General features: G+C 32.8%; 2 protein-coding genes across 8 annotated transcripts in view; one reads left to right on the forward strand and one right to left on the reverse strand.

The window, feature by feature from the left end:
• On the forward strand, window positions 1-20,727 carry dco (discs overgrown casein kinase 1). 7 transcript variants are annotated; one of them, XR_014180999.1, is made up of 12 exons: window positions 1-390; window positions 485-595; window positions 4,143-4,335; window positions 4,397-4,539; window positions 8,466-8,668; window positions 8,733-8,892; window positions 8,951-9,130; window positions 9,407-9,512; window positions 17,837-17,980; window positions 18,040-19,933; window positions 20,024-20,142; window positions 20,192-20,727. XR_014180999.1 is itself a non-coding variant. In XM_081994796.1 (10 exons), the coding sequence occupies exons 1-10, from the start codon at window positions 315-317 to the stop codon at window positions 15,926-15,928; spliced, it is 1,293 nt and encodes a 430-aa protein (XP_081850922.1). In that variant the 5' UTR covers window positions 1-314; the 3' UTR covers window positions 15,929-16,054. The 7 variants fall into 7 exon arrangements, 3 of the variants coding, with proteins under 3 accessions (XP_081850922.1, XP_081850929.1, XP_081850923.1); XR_014180997.1 differs by having other exon boundaries at window positions 18,040-20,142; XR_014180998.1 differs by having other exon boundaries at window positions 20,024-20,727.
• LOC145739279 (calpain-7-like) overlaps window positions 20,208-21,179 on the reverse strand; it is a 9,283-nt gene continuing 8,311 nt past the window's right edge. Inside the window, exons 10-12 of the mRNA XM_081994774.1 lie at window positions 20,734-20,942; window positions 20,442-20,677; window positions 20,208-20,380 (exon numbers count right to left, since the gene is read on the reverse strand). Of these exons, the coding sequence (XP_081850900.1) occupies window positions 20,236-20,380; window positions 20,442-20,677; window positions 20,734-20,942 (590 nt within the window). The 3' untranslated portion in view covers window positions 20,208-20,235. The remainder of the gene's footprint in view (window positions 20,381-20,441; window positions 20,678-20,733; window positions 20,943-21,179) is intronic.

Here is a 21,179-nt window from a genome sequence, read left to right on the forward strand (position 1 = left end):
TCAAATCAAAAATTCGACATTTCATTCCCCCCTGGTTGTTCTGTATGGTGTGTCCCCCCGATATCCAGCAGAAAAATGGTTTCGACGTAGTAATTTTGAACTAATTGACTTATCTGTGATATTCGGAATAAACCAAACCACCCTCGCAATCCTCGCGGCCACACCTCAACCTCGAAAGTGGACGGGAATTGAACTAAACATCCGCTAGGTTACGTCAAAATTTCCTACGATAGTTGGCGAATGTAATATGGCCGCCTAAAGGAACGATTTTATTTAATGTCTTTTGTTGTGTAAAATTGTGATTTTTCGGTGAAATGGAGCTTCGAGTGGGTAACAAATACCGGCTGGGCCGTAAAATCGGCTCTGGCTCGTTCGGGGACATTTATTTAGGTAAGATATTAGACTTTTTCTTTCACGTTTTTCGGTTGTAAACAAAGATTTTTATTGTTGCTGTTTGCCGTTATCCATGTCTTTTGCCTTCCAGGAACGAACATTTCGACTGGAGAGGAAGTGGCTATTAAATTAGAATGCATCAAAACCAGACATCCCCAATTGCATATAGAATCCAAATTCTACAGAATGATGCAGGGTGGAGGTAAGTTTTAATTGCCTTTCCAAGTCTGATTACATTATTTTTTTGTATGAATTAACGCCCTTTTCCACTTTAACTATTGATATTTTGTAATAATTGATTTGATAAGGTCAAATTGAGGAAAAGATTGATTTAATCCAAGTCTGCATTTACAACAAAAACTCAAACCTGTTGTCACTGAGTAAGCTGCAAACCATGTATTATTACATTAGCAAAACAGTTTATGAGCATGAGTTTTATATTACAGATTAAATTAATTACTGAAGTTAAGACATGACTAACCTGAGATTATAAACCTGTACATACACTTAAAGTAAACATTTACTATTTTTTTAAAGTATCTATGTAATTGATTTTGCAACACAAACATTCAATTCTATATAAAAGTTTGCCTCTATCCACCCAGAAGTGTCCCAGTTTTTAGGATTAGGATTTCAGGTTTGAGATATTGTTAAAAAACAAATTTTGATCTAAATATTTTACATAAAAATAGGTCAGTAGACTCTTCTCTTTGAGATAGGGAAATCTATGGGAATTGTGACTTCTAGGGTAGTAGCATTAATTGAATTTGGTTACCTGTTGTGTATTTTTTTGTTGACTAAATAAAAGCAATTGTAAAATTAAACATATTGTAAAGAGCAATATGTTTACATTTGGTATTTTTTGTTATTATTATAACATGTGTTTTTGGAAAAACCAATTATTACAAACAATCTTATTTATCACAAAATACTAAAAAAATGTGTTCAGTAGATTGTTGTGCACCTACTCCTTTGTTCTCTGCAACTTAAATTGTATTTGGATCATTCCAAAAATGTTCATAAGTGTCCTAGTGCTTATTACGAGGCTTATTATTACCTATTAATTATAATTATTAATAATTATTTTAGGTCAATAATTCTTAATATTTTATTGAGGGGTAGACCGCCGATAATTTTTTGTATTCTGGTCTCTTCGATAATTATTTAGATTCTAGTGACATCTATGGTTCACCTTAACAGTTGTCCCAAACTGTGTCAAACTACCTTGGACTGACTCAAACACTGCCTTGAATTAAACACTTCAAAAAACAGTTAATTTAATGTTTACATAGCACAATCTTCATTATACGCCATTCTGTAATTAACAAAATCAACTACTGCACAAGAAGAGAGCTTTGTCAATGAATGCCCACCTAAATTATGTGTAACAACTAATTTTTTTCAAAGAAAAAACCACAAAAACTGTTAAAATGCACAACAATTACTTATTCAAGCACAACTTATTCTTTTCTACAAAATGGCGGTGTCATTAGTGTAATCTGACGTTTCTGGGATTCCGCTTTTTTATTTCTTAGGGATGCCATATTGGATTTTGGCATTTTTAGGTAAAATGTTTTTTCCAAGTTTCATCACAGTTAATATTTGTATTTTAAGTAAAATAAGAAATTAGTTTTTATTTTAATTAGTTTTAGGACTTCATTGTATGGTCTTTTTTTACAATTTAGGATTTATGTGCAGAAGTGAAAATTTTGTAAAATCAAAAATGCTTAAAAATACAGTAGTTACATTGCAAAGTTTGTTAAATAGTTTTCTATTTAGTTTTGTTTATTGGTAGGTAGTAGGTAGGAGGGTATTAATTCATTCAAAGAAATTTTTGTTTCACAGGTTTTTGGCATATACAGAAGCCTGTTATTTGGTTGAAACTATAAAGGATGGTTTGTTGTCATCAACTAGTTCAGTCAAGTTGTTGTTACTTAAAATTTGATTCATTGATGATAAATGTCACATACAATTTTCTGGAAATATCTGTTCTATTGCTGGCTGGGATGATTCCACTCATTAAAAATGCCAGGTGGTTATCGCCATTCATTAGGACTTCCAGGAACACGGGATTATACCTTTCTCAATAATATTTATGAAAAATATGTCTTTGTACTTAACGAAATTGTTGTTGAAAAACAACAATTTCTGTTTTGTACGCATGCAAGGATAAATTGTCTGCTGTCTGAGCATACAAAAAGTGAGCAGAATCTTGAGTTAGACAAGATAATAAGTATGATTATTATACTTTGGAAGTTTTGGAATCATCTGGGCAAATGGTAGTGTCCATTATATGCGAGAATCAATTTAGTAATTACCTAGAATGAGTATGTTAATGGATTCACAGTGCTAGAGATAATTACATACATACATACATACATACATTCTTGAAGTTTAGATATTTTTATTTCTAATCTTCAAGTTTTCGTAATTTACAATTTGTTTGAATACCTACTACAGCAATGTTATTCCAATAGTAAAAATATACCAAACTAATAAAATGTAATTACTTGCATGGGGCACTTGTAAATTAACAAAAAATGGGAATGTAAACGACTTTTTTTATTACTTTAACACCTCAACACCATATTTATTGTATTTGAATATTTTTAAGTAAATTACCATAATATACACCTTGTATCTACTTCCTCATTTGAAACAATATGCAGATTGACAAAAGTCGTTTTACTACGATTCATTTTGCCTAATTAACCACAGGTAAATTAATTTATTGGACTTGTCTCCAGATAAAGTGTAAGAGACTTGCAATGCTAATTCAACATTTAAGCAGCATACTTTGCAGAATGCAAATGTATCTGTCTAAAGGCTGTTAAGTGGAAATTTCAATAATCCGGCTCTTAATTGTTATCATTGATATTATTACTCTGTTCAATTCCTTTTAATATGGCATGTGTCTCATAACAACTCAATTCGGGAAAATGTTCGAGTTGTGGTTATGCAATTGTATTGAATAAGGATTTTATAATAATGACGTACAGACAAACGCGGAGTTCCGATTCATTAAGTTTCTGACGCGAATTGTATCCTTTTATTATGTTAATTATTCATGGTGTCTTAGTTATTTTGACCAAAACTTTGCGTATGGCTAGAAAAGGACTTTTTAAGATATATTTGTCATATAAACTAAGTACAAAGTGTGCTTGAAAGTTTACATTTCTGTACGCATTTTAGTTTAAAAAGTTCACTTTTTTCACTCTCAGTTAATGGACTATTACTTGAAGATTTAGCTTATAGGGAAGGCCAGTCCACAAAATCCAAAGACCATTATCAAACTGCAGTCGTATGCGGAATAATATCAGTTTCCACGCTTGTTATGTTATGAATAACTATTTTTACATCAGACATGCCAAAGAAATCAAAGCTAAATTACACATAATATCTTGACAAAAATATAACAGCGTTTTGAAATGTCACCAAAATGAATGCTGCCAATTTAATTATGCACACCAAGTAAAGCAAAAAAGATATCATTTACAAAGAAAAAAAAATGAAATATTGAAATACTTTTCAACTGTTTTTTTTTTTCACTGGATGCACTAACATTAAAGTCTCTGGTTCTTGAGGCAAAACAGGCAACTTTGCATTTATCTTATTTTGTTTAACAGTTTTTCAAAGAAGAAAAGAAAATGCTACTTTTTCAGATATGACTAAAAACTAGGACATTTTGTATTATAGTTATTATTAGGGTAGTACTTTTGAGTTGTGATTAATACTGATTGTTTTTTCAGTGGGTATTCCACAAATGAAATGGTGCGGAACAGAAGGGGACTACAATGTGATGGTTATGGAGTTGCTGGGCCCCTCCCTAGAAGACCTGTTCAACTTTTGTTCCCGTCGTTTTTCGCTCAAGACGGTTCTACTTTTGGCCGACCAACTGATCTCCCGCACCGATTTCATTCATTCTAGGAATTTCATTCATAGGCAAGTTTCGGTTGACATATTTTTACTGTTTTTACTCAACTTGTTTTTTTTTTACTTACAGAGATATTAAACCTGATAATTTCCTGATGGGACTAGGAAAGAAAGGCAACCTAGTTTATATTATAGATTTCGGTTTAGCTAAGAAATACAGGGACGGACGCACTAATCAGCATATACCATATAAAGAAAATAAAAATCTTACAGGTAAGTGCGTTGCTACAAAACAATTTACGTTTGGATGACTGCGGGAAGAAAGTTTGTGTTTTGTGTGTTATCACGCAGTTAAAAGGTCATCCGATCAAGTATAACCCTGACATAAGGATGTTGTACAATGCAATTATTTTTGTGCTGGAATGACGATAACAGCGTTTTTTTTGTAAAGTGAATAATTGAACATTGTGAGTTGAGACTTTCAGTTAAAATCGTTTATCACCTTGAATTTTAACTAATTGTCATATTTTGTTGAATATTCAATTAGTAAACCCACTTGAAAAGTAATCAACTGATATTGTATAACTTGAATTTGGGGCAAATTAATATCGGGTGTTAGAACAGGAAGCCAGACTTGTTTTTGTTACTAGATGAAGTCGTAAGACGTGTATTCTAGCTGAACGCTTAGAGTTGTTTATTTGCTCAATTGTCTAGGGTTTGCCAATGAATTAAAGCAAAATTACTGTGCAGCCTCTGTGAAAATCTTACAAAGCCGCAATTGCTACGTCTTTGAAAATAAGTACATGTGTTTAAGCAAACAATGCCTTGTCTTTTAATTACCTTTTGCGTTAATGTATGCAATAACATTTTCAAGAACACGCATGCAATAACTTATTTTATAATTAATAAAATAAGTGTTCAAGGGGGAGTTACGCAAAAGGCAGCCAGTGTCGAAAAGGAAACGCTGCTACTAAATGCATAGAAAGAGTGCGCAATGTAATTGACCTTGTCCGTGTTCAAATAGTAAAGGCTTTAAATAATAACAATTACGCTTTTACTATTATGGAAACTTGAATATATTTTTTAATAAAATTACGGAGGAAAGTGTTAATAATTCAAGATTAGTCAACATTATGCAGATAGTAGGAAAAATCTGTATGTAGATAACACAATTATTGACCATTGTTCGGATATTTCTTACTTGCGTTATTGATTATTGACTATTGTTTCATATTTTTGCTGATTACATAAATTTTTTTTGATTTTACTCCTCAAGTCTGGAAAGCCAAGACTGAACACACCGCCAGTTGTTCAAGGGTACATTTAGTATGGTAATAATTTTATTAGAAGTGTCCGTGGATTCAACTTGAAAAATGTGAGTTACAAACCAGAGCAAGGTTGTACACAAATAGAAAATGTTTATTTCGAAGTAAATAGTAATAAACGTCGCACTTTCATTCAACAATTTGTCACCTGTTTGGCCACATCTTTTTAATAAGCACTTATCTCGAAATTCTATTTACTTACCTGATTATTAATAGTTAGTTTTTTGCTAAAAGAGTAAAAGTTATATAATATTTTTATCCTGCGCCTCATTACAGTAACTTATTTAGTAAAATCTTGTAAATTTGAGCTAAAAAGCAAGCATTTTTTTTTTATTTTAATACAGTGTTAGTAATTTGGGGAATCCTGTTCATGTTTACTACTATTTTTAATAACACACTGTTTGTATCGTAATTATAATTCTTTGATTTTATAATTTGCCATTAACAATGGTTGATCAATTACTAATGACACTTACTTAACCAGCTTGGTTTTAAATTCATTAACCTGCACTGACTGTAACGAAAGTGTGGAACGCCCTAAATATCTGAAAAGGCGTTCAAGCTTAACTGAACTGAACGCTTTTTTCCTTTACTGAAAACAAGTGTAATTTTAGATTTGACTTGAAGAAAACTAGATTTTGTTTAACAATAATAACTAAGAAATATTTTGGTAGTTACTGAGAGGGCGGTGCAAGTTTACTTGTTGCTATTCAGTTAAAATAATTAATATAAAACAAAGAAAATACTTTTTCCTCATGTATTGTGTTGAAATATATGATTCTGATCACTGATAAGGACGCGTGAAAGATGCGCCAATAATAACACAACAATGACATTGTTGTTATCGAAATATAAGTGAAAACCAGTAAAATGTCAAAAATGCGTGCGGTGCAAATACAATACTTTCGGTGTCGGGCTCTTTCGCCAAAAAAATATGAAAATAAACTCATGCAGTTAAGAGGTAACAAGTTTTCATGCAAAATTATCGGTCATTTTTATGCACTCGTGCAATTACCCCCGAATATTTCCCTCATGTGTTAAATGTCCCATATGAGCAGAGCATTTTCACCAGAATGACAGCGATAATTGCATTCTAAAGTGATAATTGCATTTCGATAATTGCACTGTACGTATCTATAACGACTGCATTGTTGTAGAGCCTATTGCTAGTACTGTAGTATTGTTGTCCTTGCGCAGTTTTTTGACTTTTTATAACCAAACAATGTCAAACGCGATGTCAACAAAAATTAATGAACGGTTTGGAACTTGCTCATTGAGCTCCATTGAGCAATCTATAGTTGCAGCAAAACCAAAACATTTTCTTTATTCGGGAAATATTCCCCAAAATTACATTCGTGCCTTAAAAATGACCTGATAATTCTGCGTTCAAACTTGTTATCTTTGCAAACTGCATTCGGTCATTTTCTTATTTTTTTCTAAAAGAGCCCTCCACCTTCGGTGTCGTGCTCTTTCGCCAAAAAAATATGAAAATAAACTCATGCAGTTAAGAGGTAACAAGTTTTCATGCAAAATTATCGGTAATTTTTATGCACTCGTGCAATTACCCCCGAATATTTCCCTCATGTGTTAAATGTCCCATAGAAGCAGTGCATTTTCACTAGAATGACAGAGAATATTTCACGTCGTCATGGAATGGATAAATGTTTCTGAAATAGGAAAGTTGCCAATTTTGTCCAACCCTGCTCATTGGTCAAAGATTTCTAAGTACATCATAGCTAGCTTTTTAAACACAATGATTTTTTTAGTACTATTTTCTGGGATTTGTGAGTATTTTCCTAAATAAACCAATAGGTTTTCTATTTTTTGCTTGTTCTTTTAATATGATTTAACAAAAATTATGGAAGATCCTTATTGTGAAAGTCATTGCTATAGAAAATTTTGGATTTATCATGAATTCAAGATCTCTGGTAGTTTAAAAATATTACGTCTCAACTGCAGCTCTGTCACTAGTGAAACGTGTGTAGTTTGAAAAATACTGAGCTTATTTACCCTTCTATGCTGTGAATGTTCTCTGCTTCTTCGTCGTTTGCTCGGATTCGAGCATCGTGAATCCATGTATTGTTTCTTGTGATGGCCTTCCATTCTTGTCTATCCTCTGCCATCTTGAATGTTTGGGTGAGGTTTTTGCCGGTTAGACCGGTTATAATATCCACGTTTTTTCTGGCTACCTTCCTCTATATTTTTTGCCAGGGACTGTCCCTTCCAAAGTGAGTCTCTCAACACTATTTCTTCTAACAACATGACCAAAGAATTTAACTATCTTCACTACCACAATGCTCAATTTCTTCTTAATTCTGAGTTGGACCAGAATGGATTGGTTGGATATTTTCTCAGTTCAGGACACTCTCAGCATTCTGTGCCACTTCTCATCCTCTGCTTTTCAGTCTTTTTTAAAGTCGAACAACAACCACCAAGCTTCGGACTCACTTTGATGTTAAGGAATATGTAATGGCTTTTCTATACTTTGGTTAGTTTGGTCATGACTTCTTTCGCTATTATGTTTCTTCTCGCTGGATCCGCCCTTGTTCAAGATTTGTCAAGACTCGATATTGTTTATCCTTTTTACTTCAGGTCTGTTATTATTTTGGCGATCAATTATCGTTATTTTGGACTTCTTTCTGTTATCTGCAGGTCTTTGCTTATTTCTTCAACTTGTTATCTACCAGTTTTAAAATTATGATGCAAAAGCTATCACTTCCAGAAGAACCTTGAGTTAAAAATTAAGTTAAAACCAACAGACCTTCTCTTAATTTAAAAAAATATACACATTGTTTAATTAAAACCACTAATTATAACAGAATTATAGTGTGTATGAAAAATATTTAAATGCCTTTACAATTAGAACATTTTTAGGTACTGCCAGATACGCTAGCATAAACACTCACTTAGGAATAGAGCAGTCGAGAAGAGACGATCTCGAGTCTCTAGGTTACGTTTTAATGTATTTCAATAGAGGCTCATTGCCGTGGCAGGGCCTTAAAGCCGCGACCAAACGTCAAAAATACGAGAGAATATCTGAAAAGAAAATCTCTACTCCTATTGAAGAACTATGCAAGGTAACAGACGCATTACCTCCGCGTGTTTTCAAATGAATGAATTGATCAACTGACAAAATTTCAGGGCTATCCGGCCGAATTTTCCTCCTACCTGAACTACTGCAAGCAATTGCGATTCGAGGAAAGACCAGATTACTGTTACCTAAGACAGCTATTCCGCATCTTGTTCCATAGACAAGGGTTTACGTATGATTATGTATTTGATTGGAATATGCTCAAATTCGGTATAATTTGACTTCGGTAAAAGACTGGTTTAGATTTGTTAAAAATTGGTAATTTCAGGTGGTTCACGAGGAAGCCATTGTGAAGACAACACTGGCCGGTCAGCGGCCCGATATGGTTCGTACGCTCCCGGAGCCACGGGAGGACCTGTTGGAGATTCTGCTCCTGCACAACCACAAAGAAGTAGAAGGACGCACGATGCTCCAGCTCCTATTCCTTTAGACGATGTCATTACAAGTAGTGAGTATTTTTTATAGTGGTTCAAGTGCATGTTTGGTGTTTGTATGAATTAAATTGTCAAAAAGCCAGTCAGTCACAGATATCTGCAAGATTATGTTTATTTTAAAATTAACTTCATGGTTTTTATTAATTTATTTAAATGTCCTTAGTTCTCAGAATTTGTTTTGAATACTAAAGATAACTACATTTTTGTACTAACAGAATGCCTTAATTTCGACTTTTTCTGAGTTTGGAAGTGATATTTTTTCATTACTTACATCATTTATTTTGTTCAAGATTCGCCTCGAATGTACGACAGTCACGAGAGACGCGTTTCTATGAGACTCAGACAAGCAGCACCCAATGCTTCCACCTCTGATTTAAGCACGTCTAAACAAGCCAAGTGAGTATAATATTTGTTTTCTTCTCATACTTTTTTTCATGATAGTGTCAATGTTTTATTTTGAGAACAAGTAGTATTAACTACTACTACTATGAGAACAAAAGTATTCTTGCAGGCGGAACATATTTTGAGCAACTGTTGGTAAATTTTATGCTTTTACCTTCTTATGATGGTGAGGGAAATAATTACCCTGTATAGGAGATCTTTGGTCTAGTTGCCTTAAATTCTCGGAAGATCTTTATGTAGGGTACCTCATTTTATAATTTTTTTATTTTGTTTTTTGGAAAAGCGTTCATTCTATGGAGTATTGAACCATGACTACACATTTTTTTCTAGTCATTTTGAATTGTTAACATCAAATATCAACTTTGACACATCAAATGTCATTAATAAATCACATATAATGCAAAATACGAAAATTAGGTCAAAATAAATGAACCACTAGAAAAAAAATCACGACCAAACTAACGCCATGTTTGTTTTTTTTTCTACTTTGACTTTTGCTTCGTCACCACTACCAATCATCAACATCACTACCGATTCGTTCCGGAAATGTGCCACTCTGCGTGTTTGTTTTTGTTTTGGAAGCGCCTCCGGTGTAGCGATGGCGCCACCAACCATTCCCGGCGGGCAGCCAACGCAAGGGGGCGCCGCTAGACGGGGCAGTTCTAGCAAGGATCCGCCTGCGAGAATGAAAAAGTGAGGTTAGGAATGTCAGTGAGCGCGATTAATTATTGACCTTTCTGCTTCAATTTCGTATTGGGTTGGCGAACGAGAGCCGTATGCGCGAAGAACAGTTTTAAACGTTTATAGTTGAAGCAATTTACCTTTGATGATGTAGTTTAGTAGTCTATTTAATGGATTTTAAGACTGAACTAGACCTTACGCTTGTTTGAGTTTTTGCACCGATATTTTGTGATATTCGTTCGATGAAAAATCAATTTAATCGCAAAGATGTTGCTTTACTGTTTTAACGGAGTTTCCGTTCTTGTCAGTTGCGTTTACAGCTGTTCTTTCGCCATATAAGGGCATGCCAATCGAAGAAGACAAGAGATTTAAGTGCGCGCGTTTGTGACACTGATATATTTTTATGAATTACCAATAGTAACTGCTCGTTTACCGGGGTGTTTAATTGGTAAATTTCAGAATCAAAATAAACACACTGTATTGTACTATTAGGGTTGTTTGGGACTCAACATTTAAGCGTGACTTTTTTTAAAAGACCAACCCTTCGATAAACCCGCCTCGTGTTCCATATAACTCATACGATGTGATGTATTCCTTTAACTCTAGAATTGATATAGTAAGCGGCAGTGGCGGCCAATAAGCGTTACGTATGCTAAGAGTTTTTGTTTAACCTGTAAATTATTGTTGGCTTAAGTTCCTTTAAATTGAGCTCACTGGTTGTGATCTTGCGATTATTGTTGCGTTTGTTTGTTGTTGTGTTTGTTCACAACGCCTGTTTTTGTCTATTTCAGTTTCATTTAATACTAATATTGTTTAGTGTGGTAATAAAACGGAGCTTTGGACGTTCCTATTGGTGACAAGTTCGATTTTTTTTTCTGTTTAAAATGTAAATATTTTGAACCGAGTCCAAACAACTCAATGTCTATAACTAAAGAGGCCATTGGCACCGTTGTTAAATTAAGAATTTTTCAGAAATCTAATATGTAGTAACTTTGAAATTCAAGAGTAGTTCTAACTACTATAATACTGCATTGTTTATATTTATTATTTATTAAAATTATTGTTTGATTGTGAGTCTGTAGCAGTAAATTATAAATCTTTGTTTTAAAATCTATTAATTAGATCAGATCAGTACATAAAAGCTAACAAACTGTCCTGTCAAAATTTTCTTTTTGCTAATAAAATCAAGGATCGGTCTACTTAATTGTACTTTTTACACATTTGTATCGTTACTTAACTGCAGAAATTTTGTGGCAGTAATTTAACTAGATATGAAACTACTTAAACTAAATAATTTTTTTAAGTTTGTTAATATTTCTAATAAAATTGACTGTTACACAGGGTCCAACTGCATCCATCAATTAAGGGACAATCAGGCAAAAGTGGATAAATCCATTTGAGGTAATTTTAAGCTAGAGACAAAAATCGAACTACTTCAACGCCTGGTTTTTACACACATGTGAGAGTGTTGTTGGAAACTACCAATACAAATATTGTTTATATTTATTACTCGGGTATATAATTATTACAATTAAACAAATGGATTTATTTCATTTTGCTTGATCGGAATGATTTTATTACCTGCTGAAGTTTTAGATAGTGTTTGAGATAAAACTTACAGAAAAATAGCACACAATTAATAAGTAGGTAAATGTATTATTCTTTTCAAGAACGTTAAACAAACTATAATTAAGCATTAAAAGTAACATGAGCTGCCTTCAGTCTTCATTTTCTTCACTTTTAGGTCCTGTTACCATTAATGCCTTGATTATCATGTCCTTCCAAGTCTCTGATTTTTTGTTTTGGATTTATTCCCTTTGCTTGCTTTATCTGACTTGGATTTAATAGGTTTTGCTCAAAGCGGACATTATTAGTGAATCCCTAAATCTCAAAGTAAGAAGCACATATTAGTAGAAAAATGTATTTATCTACTTTTGTATGATTGTTCCTCAATTAAGAAAAATTTGCATTGCAAATAAAAGAAATGTGAAAATTTGTAGGTAAGGTCCCTATACCAGTAACTGACCTTCTAACCAAAATTTTCACTTCAAATCTAAATTTACACACATATGGATTTAATGACGCTAGTGACCACGCCAGTTGTATTTGCATCTCAGTAAAGGTTTACAGTGCGCTTAATAAAATGGTAATATTTGACTCGGCAGTTTTAAAAAAGTTTAAAATCCAATGGAAAACTGGCGAGCCAAAACGTGCAAGTGCCTGTTTACACTTTCAAATTTCCACTGGCGCAAGTGATAAAGTGAAATTGGCGCAAAGATTATTGCATGCAAGTTGATGTTTACACGTGCAAATTTAATTTACTTGCACAATAGTTTATATTGGCGCAAGTAAATCTATATCATGTGTAAATTCTTCTTTACATGAAAAACATTAGTTAATTGATGAATTTGAAGAATAACACAGTTTCGTTAATTAGTTATATGAATATTAATAGATTATTACAATTTCTGGTCTATCAATATTTTTAAACAAAATAATAACAAAAATATGTGTAAAGACTAAAGATGGATGAAAAAATTTTAGATGCTCGCAAAAGAATTCCTAACAATGGAATTAAAAGCTTGATTTTTATTTTCAATACACCCTGTAGAATCTTGTTTTTTTTTGGAACGTAAAATCGGTCAAATAATGGTTGCTGGTCAATTACTGGTGCCCTAAATGGATTGGATCTGGTTACCTAAAATATTGGTTATACCTAATGTAGGTACCCACTTGTTTGTTTCTCTACTTCCCCTACAATTAGGGACTAATAAACTGTCATTTTCAGCTGTTGTGTGAAAAAATTGGGCGAGAACCCACATTTGTTTCTTCGTTTTACAAATTTTATGGCGGTTTTTTGAACAAAAAAATACCAATCAGAAACTACGTACAGTGCATATGTCGACTGAGCATTAATCCTTAAAAATGTCAGTGTCGTACCGTTTTTCCTTAAAAATAGGTTAGGTTAGGCAATAAAAAATTTGGTTAGACGCCACTGGTTGAAGAGAAAATGAAGGTATTGTGTACGTTCAAAGAGCTGTTTGCTATCTTAATTCACTCAATAAAGAATTTCATTCAAATATATTGTTAGGTTCATCCAATTTTTTCAATTCAATTTTCTTGAAACTTGGACCTGTATAAGTAAACTTGTGTGTATGACACAAGTTTACTTATACAGGTGTATTGGATTTAATTTGAAGAAAAAGAAGAATTTTGATAGGATTCCCCTTAACTTAGCAAAGAAATCAAGTGGATACAGATGAAGACTGTTATAGACAGCTAGTGGAGGTCTTAGTTTTCATTCATGTCAATGTGATAATGATGCAGTTTACAGATTTTGGTCTCGGGACCCTCATTGTTATTATTTAAATCTGACAACCGTTTTTTTAGCACTGTCCACAATTTCAACAATTATAGCAACACTTTCTAATACTTACTACACTTTACTACACTATAGTGTTGAACATCACAAATCAGGCGGAAGAACGATATTGAACCATTAAACTAAACCTTATCCTTGTTGAATTGACAATTTGTGCAATCCTTGGTATCGCCACTAGCCATATAAGTATAAAACAAAAAATTAATTAGCTTAAGTGATAACGCAACGACGATTTTACTAAATTAAGCCGTACAAATCGGATTTGGATGGGCGTCCAGGACAATGACGTATTGTGCGTAGTTTAACTATTTGTAAATCGTGCGTAGTTTTTGTCATGGGTAAGCAAAGTTTTATCTTAAAACTCCTTGCTGTCGATTGGTCCTGGAGCAACTGTAGGTTTCTACTTTTAAGAAACGAGAAGAAAAACGTCAGTTAAGTAACATTGAGGTGGATTTAATTAATACAGGGTACATCGTTAAAATTGGTTTTATTTGGTTGTTGTAAAATAAAAATTTTGAAGTTGGCATTTCACTGGACAATTTAGTATTGCTAGAAGGATGTGCTGGTGTTTTTCTTCTCTCCTAGTTAATGCAAATAACAGCCCAAGACTATAAATACTATTTGTAATCAGTGGAAAATTGTACATATCTAGACTGATTTTTGTGTATTTTGTGTATAGAAACGTACCTAATATTTAGTTTTGTGAAGAAACAAAATTTTTATAAAAAATTTCTTAGGTTATTAAAATACATAAGTATAATGTCTAAGCTAGCTGAATGTGTACCAACGTTAATTTACTACTACAAGTTGATAAGATCGCTGGAATTGTTGCCTAAAGGAAGTATATTTCTTATTTATTGAGCATTCACAAGCCTGCAGTTTTACTGTTTAAGTTAAACACACTAAAATGTTGCTACTGGTGTATATAGATAAAATCTGCCGCGATTCATTTAAAGTTATCACACTTTACTGGTGGATCACCGCAAAAAGCGTTAAATGTGCATTTCTTGTGTGTATGTGTGTGTGCTTACCTAAAAATTTTATTGCTTAAGAAAGTTTATTTTTCTCCAACTTGTAATTACAAAATAGTGACAGTACCAGCAATTTTTTCAAGTTGCATCGTAATTTATCACTAAGTATGTAAAATTTAATAGTATCTATTCAGTAAAGGTATATATTTTTCTTTTGTAGCGACACCAATGTCAAAAAAGGGACAAGATAAAAATAAAGTGTTCGACTGGTTAAAACTACTATTTTCTTATTTTTCTTGCAAATTTCTGTTGCTGTCCAGTATCCCTGTTATGTTTGCCTCCTAAAATCCCTACTTGCCAGCTTATTCAAAAGCTTTAATTACACAAAGTCCGAATTTTCGTGTGACTAGATTCGCCTTATAGGACAAACTTGACTGACAAAGTTGCGCAATTTAGAACTCAATAAAATGCCGCTTTAAATCTTGAGCTATTCAAAAAGAAAACAAAATTCAAACAGATCATTGAAACTAAATTTTGTCTTCTATAACGTGTCTGGACATCTTTCAGTTGATCCGATAGTCTTAAAAGTTGTCTAAGGGTATTCCTGTTCGATCAATTGCAAAGTTCGACACAACGAGTAAACGTCGATGTCTAGGGTGGAATTCAGTAATAAACTTGTCATCATCCTGTTTGGTTTTCAATTTAGACAGGTGCTTAAGACTATTAATTTCTGTCTAGCTTTCAGCTCAATAGTTATAATAATTTATACACCGAAGTAAGCTTTCTTATTATTCTATTTTAAATAATTATACAGGGTGCTACAAATTCGTGTATGAGTATGGGGATCTCAAAAACGGTTAGAGATATGGAATTGGTTACATATTATGGCAAAAGTGCGCAGTTTGGAGTTTGATAATATGCCGCTTTAAAATTTCAAAAATTTCGATTACTCCTCAAAATATATCATCAACTTTCATTTTTTTATGGGCACAATATTGAAATTTTTCCTATTTGAATTGAGTTTTGTGTGGTTTAGCTACCAATGATCTGGACAGGAGGAGGAATTTTGTAACAATAAATAAATAAAATACTGCACTACAATAACTACAAGAGTCATGTATTTTAAACTTTGACTTAATTGTTTTTAAACCAATTTCCTTTTTAAGCATTATCAATTGGATTCGGAACATCGCTAGTAAAGAATGCCTATCAAAGACAGCTCGATTTCGCTCGTTGGAAAACTTTAAAGCCCATACTGAAGGTAAGATAAGTATCTGGTTTGCCTTCCAATTTTAATTCAGCAGCCAAATTATTATTCTTTTATCTTATTGATTGTAATATCTATTTAAGGTATTGCGAGCATATTAAAGTTGTAAAACATTCTCGAAGACTGATTATCTGGTGTTGAACTACAAAAAGTCGATATTCATGAAACTGAATTTATTTGTATGTTTATGTTTTTTATTTAGAAAAATAAAATAAAACATTTTGATAAATAAAAAGGTGCATCAATTCTAAGTGTCTTCTCTCTAACTTGAAAACTATGATAAATGTTTCTCAAAAGTTTAGCGCTGAAAAATGTTGAAAAATTATTAAGGGCTAGTGCTTTATTTATTTTTTTGCCCCTGTAGGGTTTATTAAAAACACGTTTCAAACAAAAATTCTTCGACTATCCATTTTTAGACGCAAGACGTCTTAAAATTCCGATAATTTAATTTTTGCGCTGAATGCACGAAGAAGAATACACCACTGTCAGTGCTACTAACCTCTAGAGAAATTATAACATTTTGTTTATTCATCATTCTTTAATCTAGTTTTACTCTTATTTACTTTTCATCAAGTTCTTCAATTAAGCACTGGTTTTAGCTTGCAAATATTGATCAGAACGACCGACTCATCTCAAGTATACTCGCTTCGGGTTAAATACGATATACACCAACAGAGGGCGCTTTAAGAATTAAAGTTGCAGAAAATCAGTTAACTTTGAACTATTTTGTGTTATTGATACTGTCAAGTGTCAAACTGTCAAAAATCCTCATCTAACCTAAGAAAATTGTAGTTCTTTAGTTTTTAGTGTTTACATTTGTTTGTTTGATTTTGAAAACAGTTTTGTGTTTGCGATACACTACTGAAATAAAGAAAAATAACAATAAGACAATAAAATGCTTCGAAGACCACCAACAGCAATAGAGCTTAAACTGGATGACATCGTGGAATTTGAGCAACATAGAAGAAAGGTATATTATTACAATCTTTTGATATTTAATTAACAAATACTCAGTTGTACTACTATGTTGGGTATAGTCAAAGTTTTACCCAAATGTAACGACGTTAAGCACATAAAAAATCAGACATATCTTGAATTAGATCACAAATTTTAAACTGCAAATGCTTTGAAAAAATGGTGCATTCCCAAATGATTAGTCTTAAATATCATTGATGAGGAAGTATTTTCAGTTTTCACTCATCCTTCATTCACACTCAAAGATTTTTTGTCTCTGTCTCTAGTTTAAAAAAAAACAACAAATTTCATTTCAAACAACCATCTTTTCCAAAGTATCTAATATATTTTTTTTTGGTGGATTTATAGATGCTTTCCAATCTAGGACTTGATAAAATAGTTCCAAATACTCTCAATTTATTGCTTCTCCTCCACTGCTGTTCTGTTTCTTATCCCTATTTAACTGGATGGCAATAGTATGGTATAGTTTAAATTTTTTGTATTTCAGAAATTTCTTTCTTTTTATAGCCTGATGTTGATTATATGTTTTGTCACGCAATGTGTTCTTTTAAATGTCTGCTCTTCAGTTTGTTCATAATCTTCTGCAGTTAAGTTTACAGTCTGTTTTTATGACTAATACTTCTGATGTGCTATGATGGTTTGGGTCTTGTCAATGTTGATTTAATAAAGTACCTACATTTTCTTGAGGAGTGTTCTATGTATTTTATTTTTTGAAACCAAACATCAACTTATGCTTTTTTTAAATCTAGTGAGTAGGACATACTATAGATGTTTTGTAGGACAATATTATTTCCATTAGGAGAATTTTTAGGCCAAAACCAACTTAGGTTTCTTATCTAGAATGGCTTAAAATCCATCCAACCAAGTAAATATTCTCACCAAATTGGTTCTTAAAAGTCCCATTCTTTTAGATATCTACTGCCATAAGAAACATAAAGCCAAAACATGATTTAACACTTATTATTTCTCTTGTTGGTTTTCTTGGTGACCGCTGTATTGAAGAAAAATGTGTGTATTTTGAAATTTCTTAACTTTCTTATAGGCAAAGCAAGAAAAACTACAAAAAAACCTCTCTTCAGACTTTCCATCTGTCCCAACAGGACCAAAGACTAAATTAGAGATATACCACAGGATAATTGGTTACAATTCAGGTCAAGGAAGTGGTTCTCAATCTTAATATTTTCTTGTAAATGTGATAAAATTATGCAATTATATGTAAAATCTTACTTTTAACTTTGGTTTTAGTGATTGCCTTTCACCTATAATTTATTGTACATGCCAAATGTTCCGGAAAGGTCTACCGTTTGCCATAAGGTAAAAACTGCAAAGAGTAATAATTGAAGGGCTTAAGGGCTTAAACACACTGAGCAACCAGGTCGCAACGGTCAGGTCGCTGCGACCATTATAGCAAATGGTGCAACTGCAATCACCGCAGTCGTTAATAAAGGCGAAAAGTATTTTTTGTAGGGTTGCCTGAAATTACGGATGAACTTCAAAACGCAGTTTAAATTTTGAAAAATGGTATGTAATGGACAGTTGTAAAAACTTGAAAATGCAATTATGCATGTTCTTGCAGCACTGTAAAGGCCAGTTGATATCTGTCAAAATTAATCATGTGACCTTTAAAATATGGTTTAAAATTTAAAAATTTGGTAAATTAAATTTAGACTATTTTAGACAGTTGTAAAAGCTAAAATTGCAAGAGACACATCACGTGACTTTGATTATGCCATTTTAGAGATTGCAACACTGGCAAAGCCAACTGACACCTGTCATAACAGGCACGTGACTTTACATTGTAATTTAAATGTTGATCATAGGCATTTACGAATATTCTATCGGTAGATACCGGTTTAACCTAGAACGTTCGAAAATTGTTTTTGGTAACTACTATTGCCGTTCTGAAATTGTACCCATATACCGAATATATGTACCCGGTTTATGATTTATGGATCGAGAAGTTCCGTCGGTAAATTAAGAAAAAAGTGACTTTTGACAGGTTTTCCGTTAAAATTTAGAATCATAGCATCAAAAATTAGTTTATGTTTGACGGTTTGTCGGTTTGTTCTTCAGTTTACTTTACTTTTTTACTTCAGCTACCTTATGAGATTGACCTGTTAAATTAAAATGGATATTGGAATATGTTCTGTTTGCGAGCTGAAGGAAGAGTATGCCGATATTATAAAACATTTCAACAATGAATATCAAAGACATATGAGGAACAGGAATACCAATTGCGTTCTAAAATTCATTCAACCGGAATGAACCAGATCCTTAAAAGTTACACCGATTGTGGTAAACGGTAGAATTAGCAGGTATAATTTTCGTAAATGCCTCATTTGGTAAATTAAATTTAGACAGTTGTAAAAACTTAAATTGCAAAATTCACGTAACGTGACGTTAATAATACAATTTTGAGCTTGCAACACTGTAAAGGCCAGTTGACACCTGTCAAAAACAGTCACGTGACCTAAAAAATGTAGTTTAAATGTTGAAAAATTGGTTAAATTATTATAATAATTTGTAATTAATATTGTTTCAACTTAATATAATGTAACAAAGATTTTGCCATAATAATTACATGTGCCTGCTTGTTCTGTTCAATTTTCAGTCAATTTTGTTATATTAGTTACTAACCTAACAAAATGCCAATTATACAATAAAATAAATTGTTCAAATTTTAATATTATATTGAGTAGACTCTCAGTTGTTTCCTACATCTATTATGCATAAAATTATTTCAATTTGTTGTAATAAAATGCGATAAAAACGTAGTCAAACGTTTAAACTTAAAATTCGATGACGTGCACGCAGAGTTATGTGGTGGATCCTATAGTACAGTAGTAACCACTACATCATAAACGTTTACTTACTACGTGCTATAGTTACTTCAAGGAAATAGACCTTTTGTAATTATAAAGAAAGTTTGTGGCATGACAATACAGGTGCTAATACAAATAATTCAATAAAATGTGAACGCAGTTTATTCATTTGATGATTCTGTCAGTGTTATTTAGATGTCACTTTAACGCTCCGTCAAAAAGGTTATAACTCACTTTCAAATTGAAATGAAATGAAGGGATTACAGTCCACCACATAGTATGGGACTTCTGAGTCGTTTTATCGACTACATTAACAAGTAAGAGTTTACATTTTCAGTGTGCAGAGAAATAAGTTTTGTTACTCTTCAACAGTATCAATTGCAATATACCAACACTTTTTCTTTTAGTAAACCGTTGTTATGTCCTGGTATGATCGTATACATTGTAGTCCTGTTTCTTATTGTTGTGATAGTCTTCATTATAATAATACATAACAAAGCTAAAAAATATTGGGATCAGTGAATAAGTAAGTATATTCCACATTTTAAATTACGTTTAACTTGTAAGATTTGCAGCTGATGTGGAAAGCACTTTCGTGTAATGTAACGAATAAAATATATTACTGAATTTGACTAATCCTAACAGAATGTGAGGACTTTACCACTAGAATAAACGGTCCTTCTTGGCCTGGCACAAAAGTGGACGGTACTACTTCCAATATACCCGCAGGAATGTTGGAGAGTTCCAATACAACGTAGCCAGAACTGGTAAAAGATACACAAATATGATGTATGAAGTCTCAGGATGAAAAGTTGTGGTACTAACCGGTAAGGACCAGAAGATTTAGAACGAAAGGGCGCAGTAACGCTCTCATCGTTGACCTCCTTTATAATGGCCTCCAAACCAATTTGGTATTGTTTGGGTCCTTTGAGCTCTAACAAAAGTTGAGCATTGCCATCCCCACCTGCGTCGATATCCAATCGGAATCGGGGATTTCTAGGATATGTCGTTGGATGATTAGGGCATCCGCCCGCGCTTAATCCTTTCCACTCTCCAGTGACCTGATGGAAAAAGCATTATTAAGAAATATATACGCAATAAGCTGAAATGTACCAACCTGTTTTTCTTCCTTATATGGATCCTTAATTTCACTCAATGTAAAGGGACAAGTGGCGTACGCCCTTAAAGTGTAGTAAATCGAAGCGCTTTTTTCGTGCTGAGACACCACTATAGTGTAATTTCGGCTGGATGTTGGTGTTAAAATAATTTTGCATAGATAATGGGGGCTGTTTATTTTTACTCCATCAATATATGGTGGGGGATCGTCTGTAAATCGTAGATTTACATTTATTTTATTGTTATAAAGTTCTATGGGATAACATATAGTCAACATTGGCTTGTCAGTTCAAAAAGTATTATTTTGTACACTAATTCCTAATATGCCAGTAATGCCCAGTAATTCCTAATAATTAACCTAACCTAACAACACCCACTAACTTCCTGAATTATCACAACTGGAGAGTCTAAAAAAACCTTTTTTAATTAAAAAAAGTAAAAATAAGA

The sequence above is a fragment of the Ips typographus genome, linkage group LG1, assembly GCF_016097725.1.
Source record: "Ips typographus isolate SLU linkage group LG1, UJ_Ityp_2.0, whole genome shotgun sequence".
NCBI lineage: Eukaryota > Metazoa > Arthropoda > Insecta > Coleoptera > Curculionidae > Ips > Ips typographus.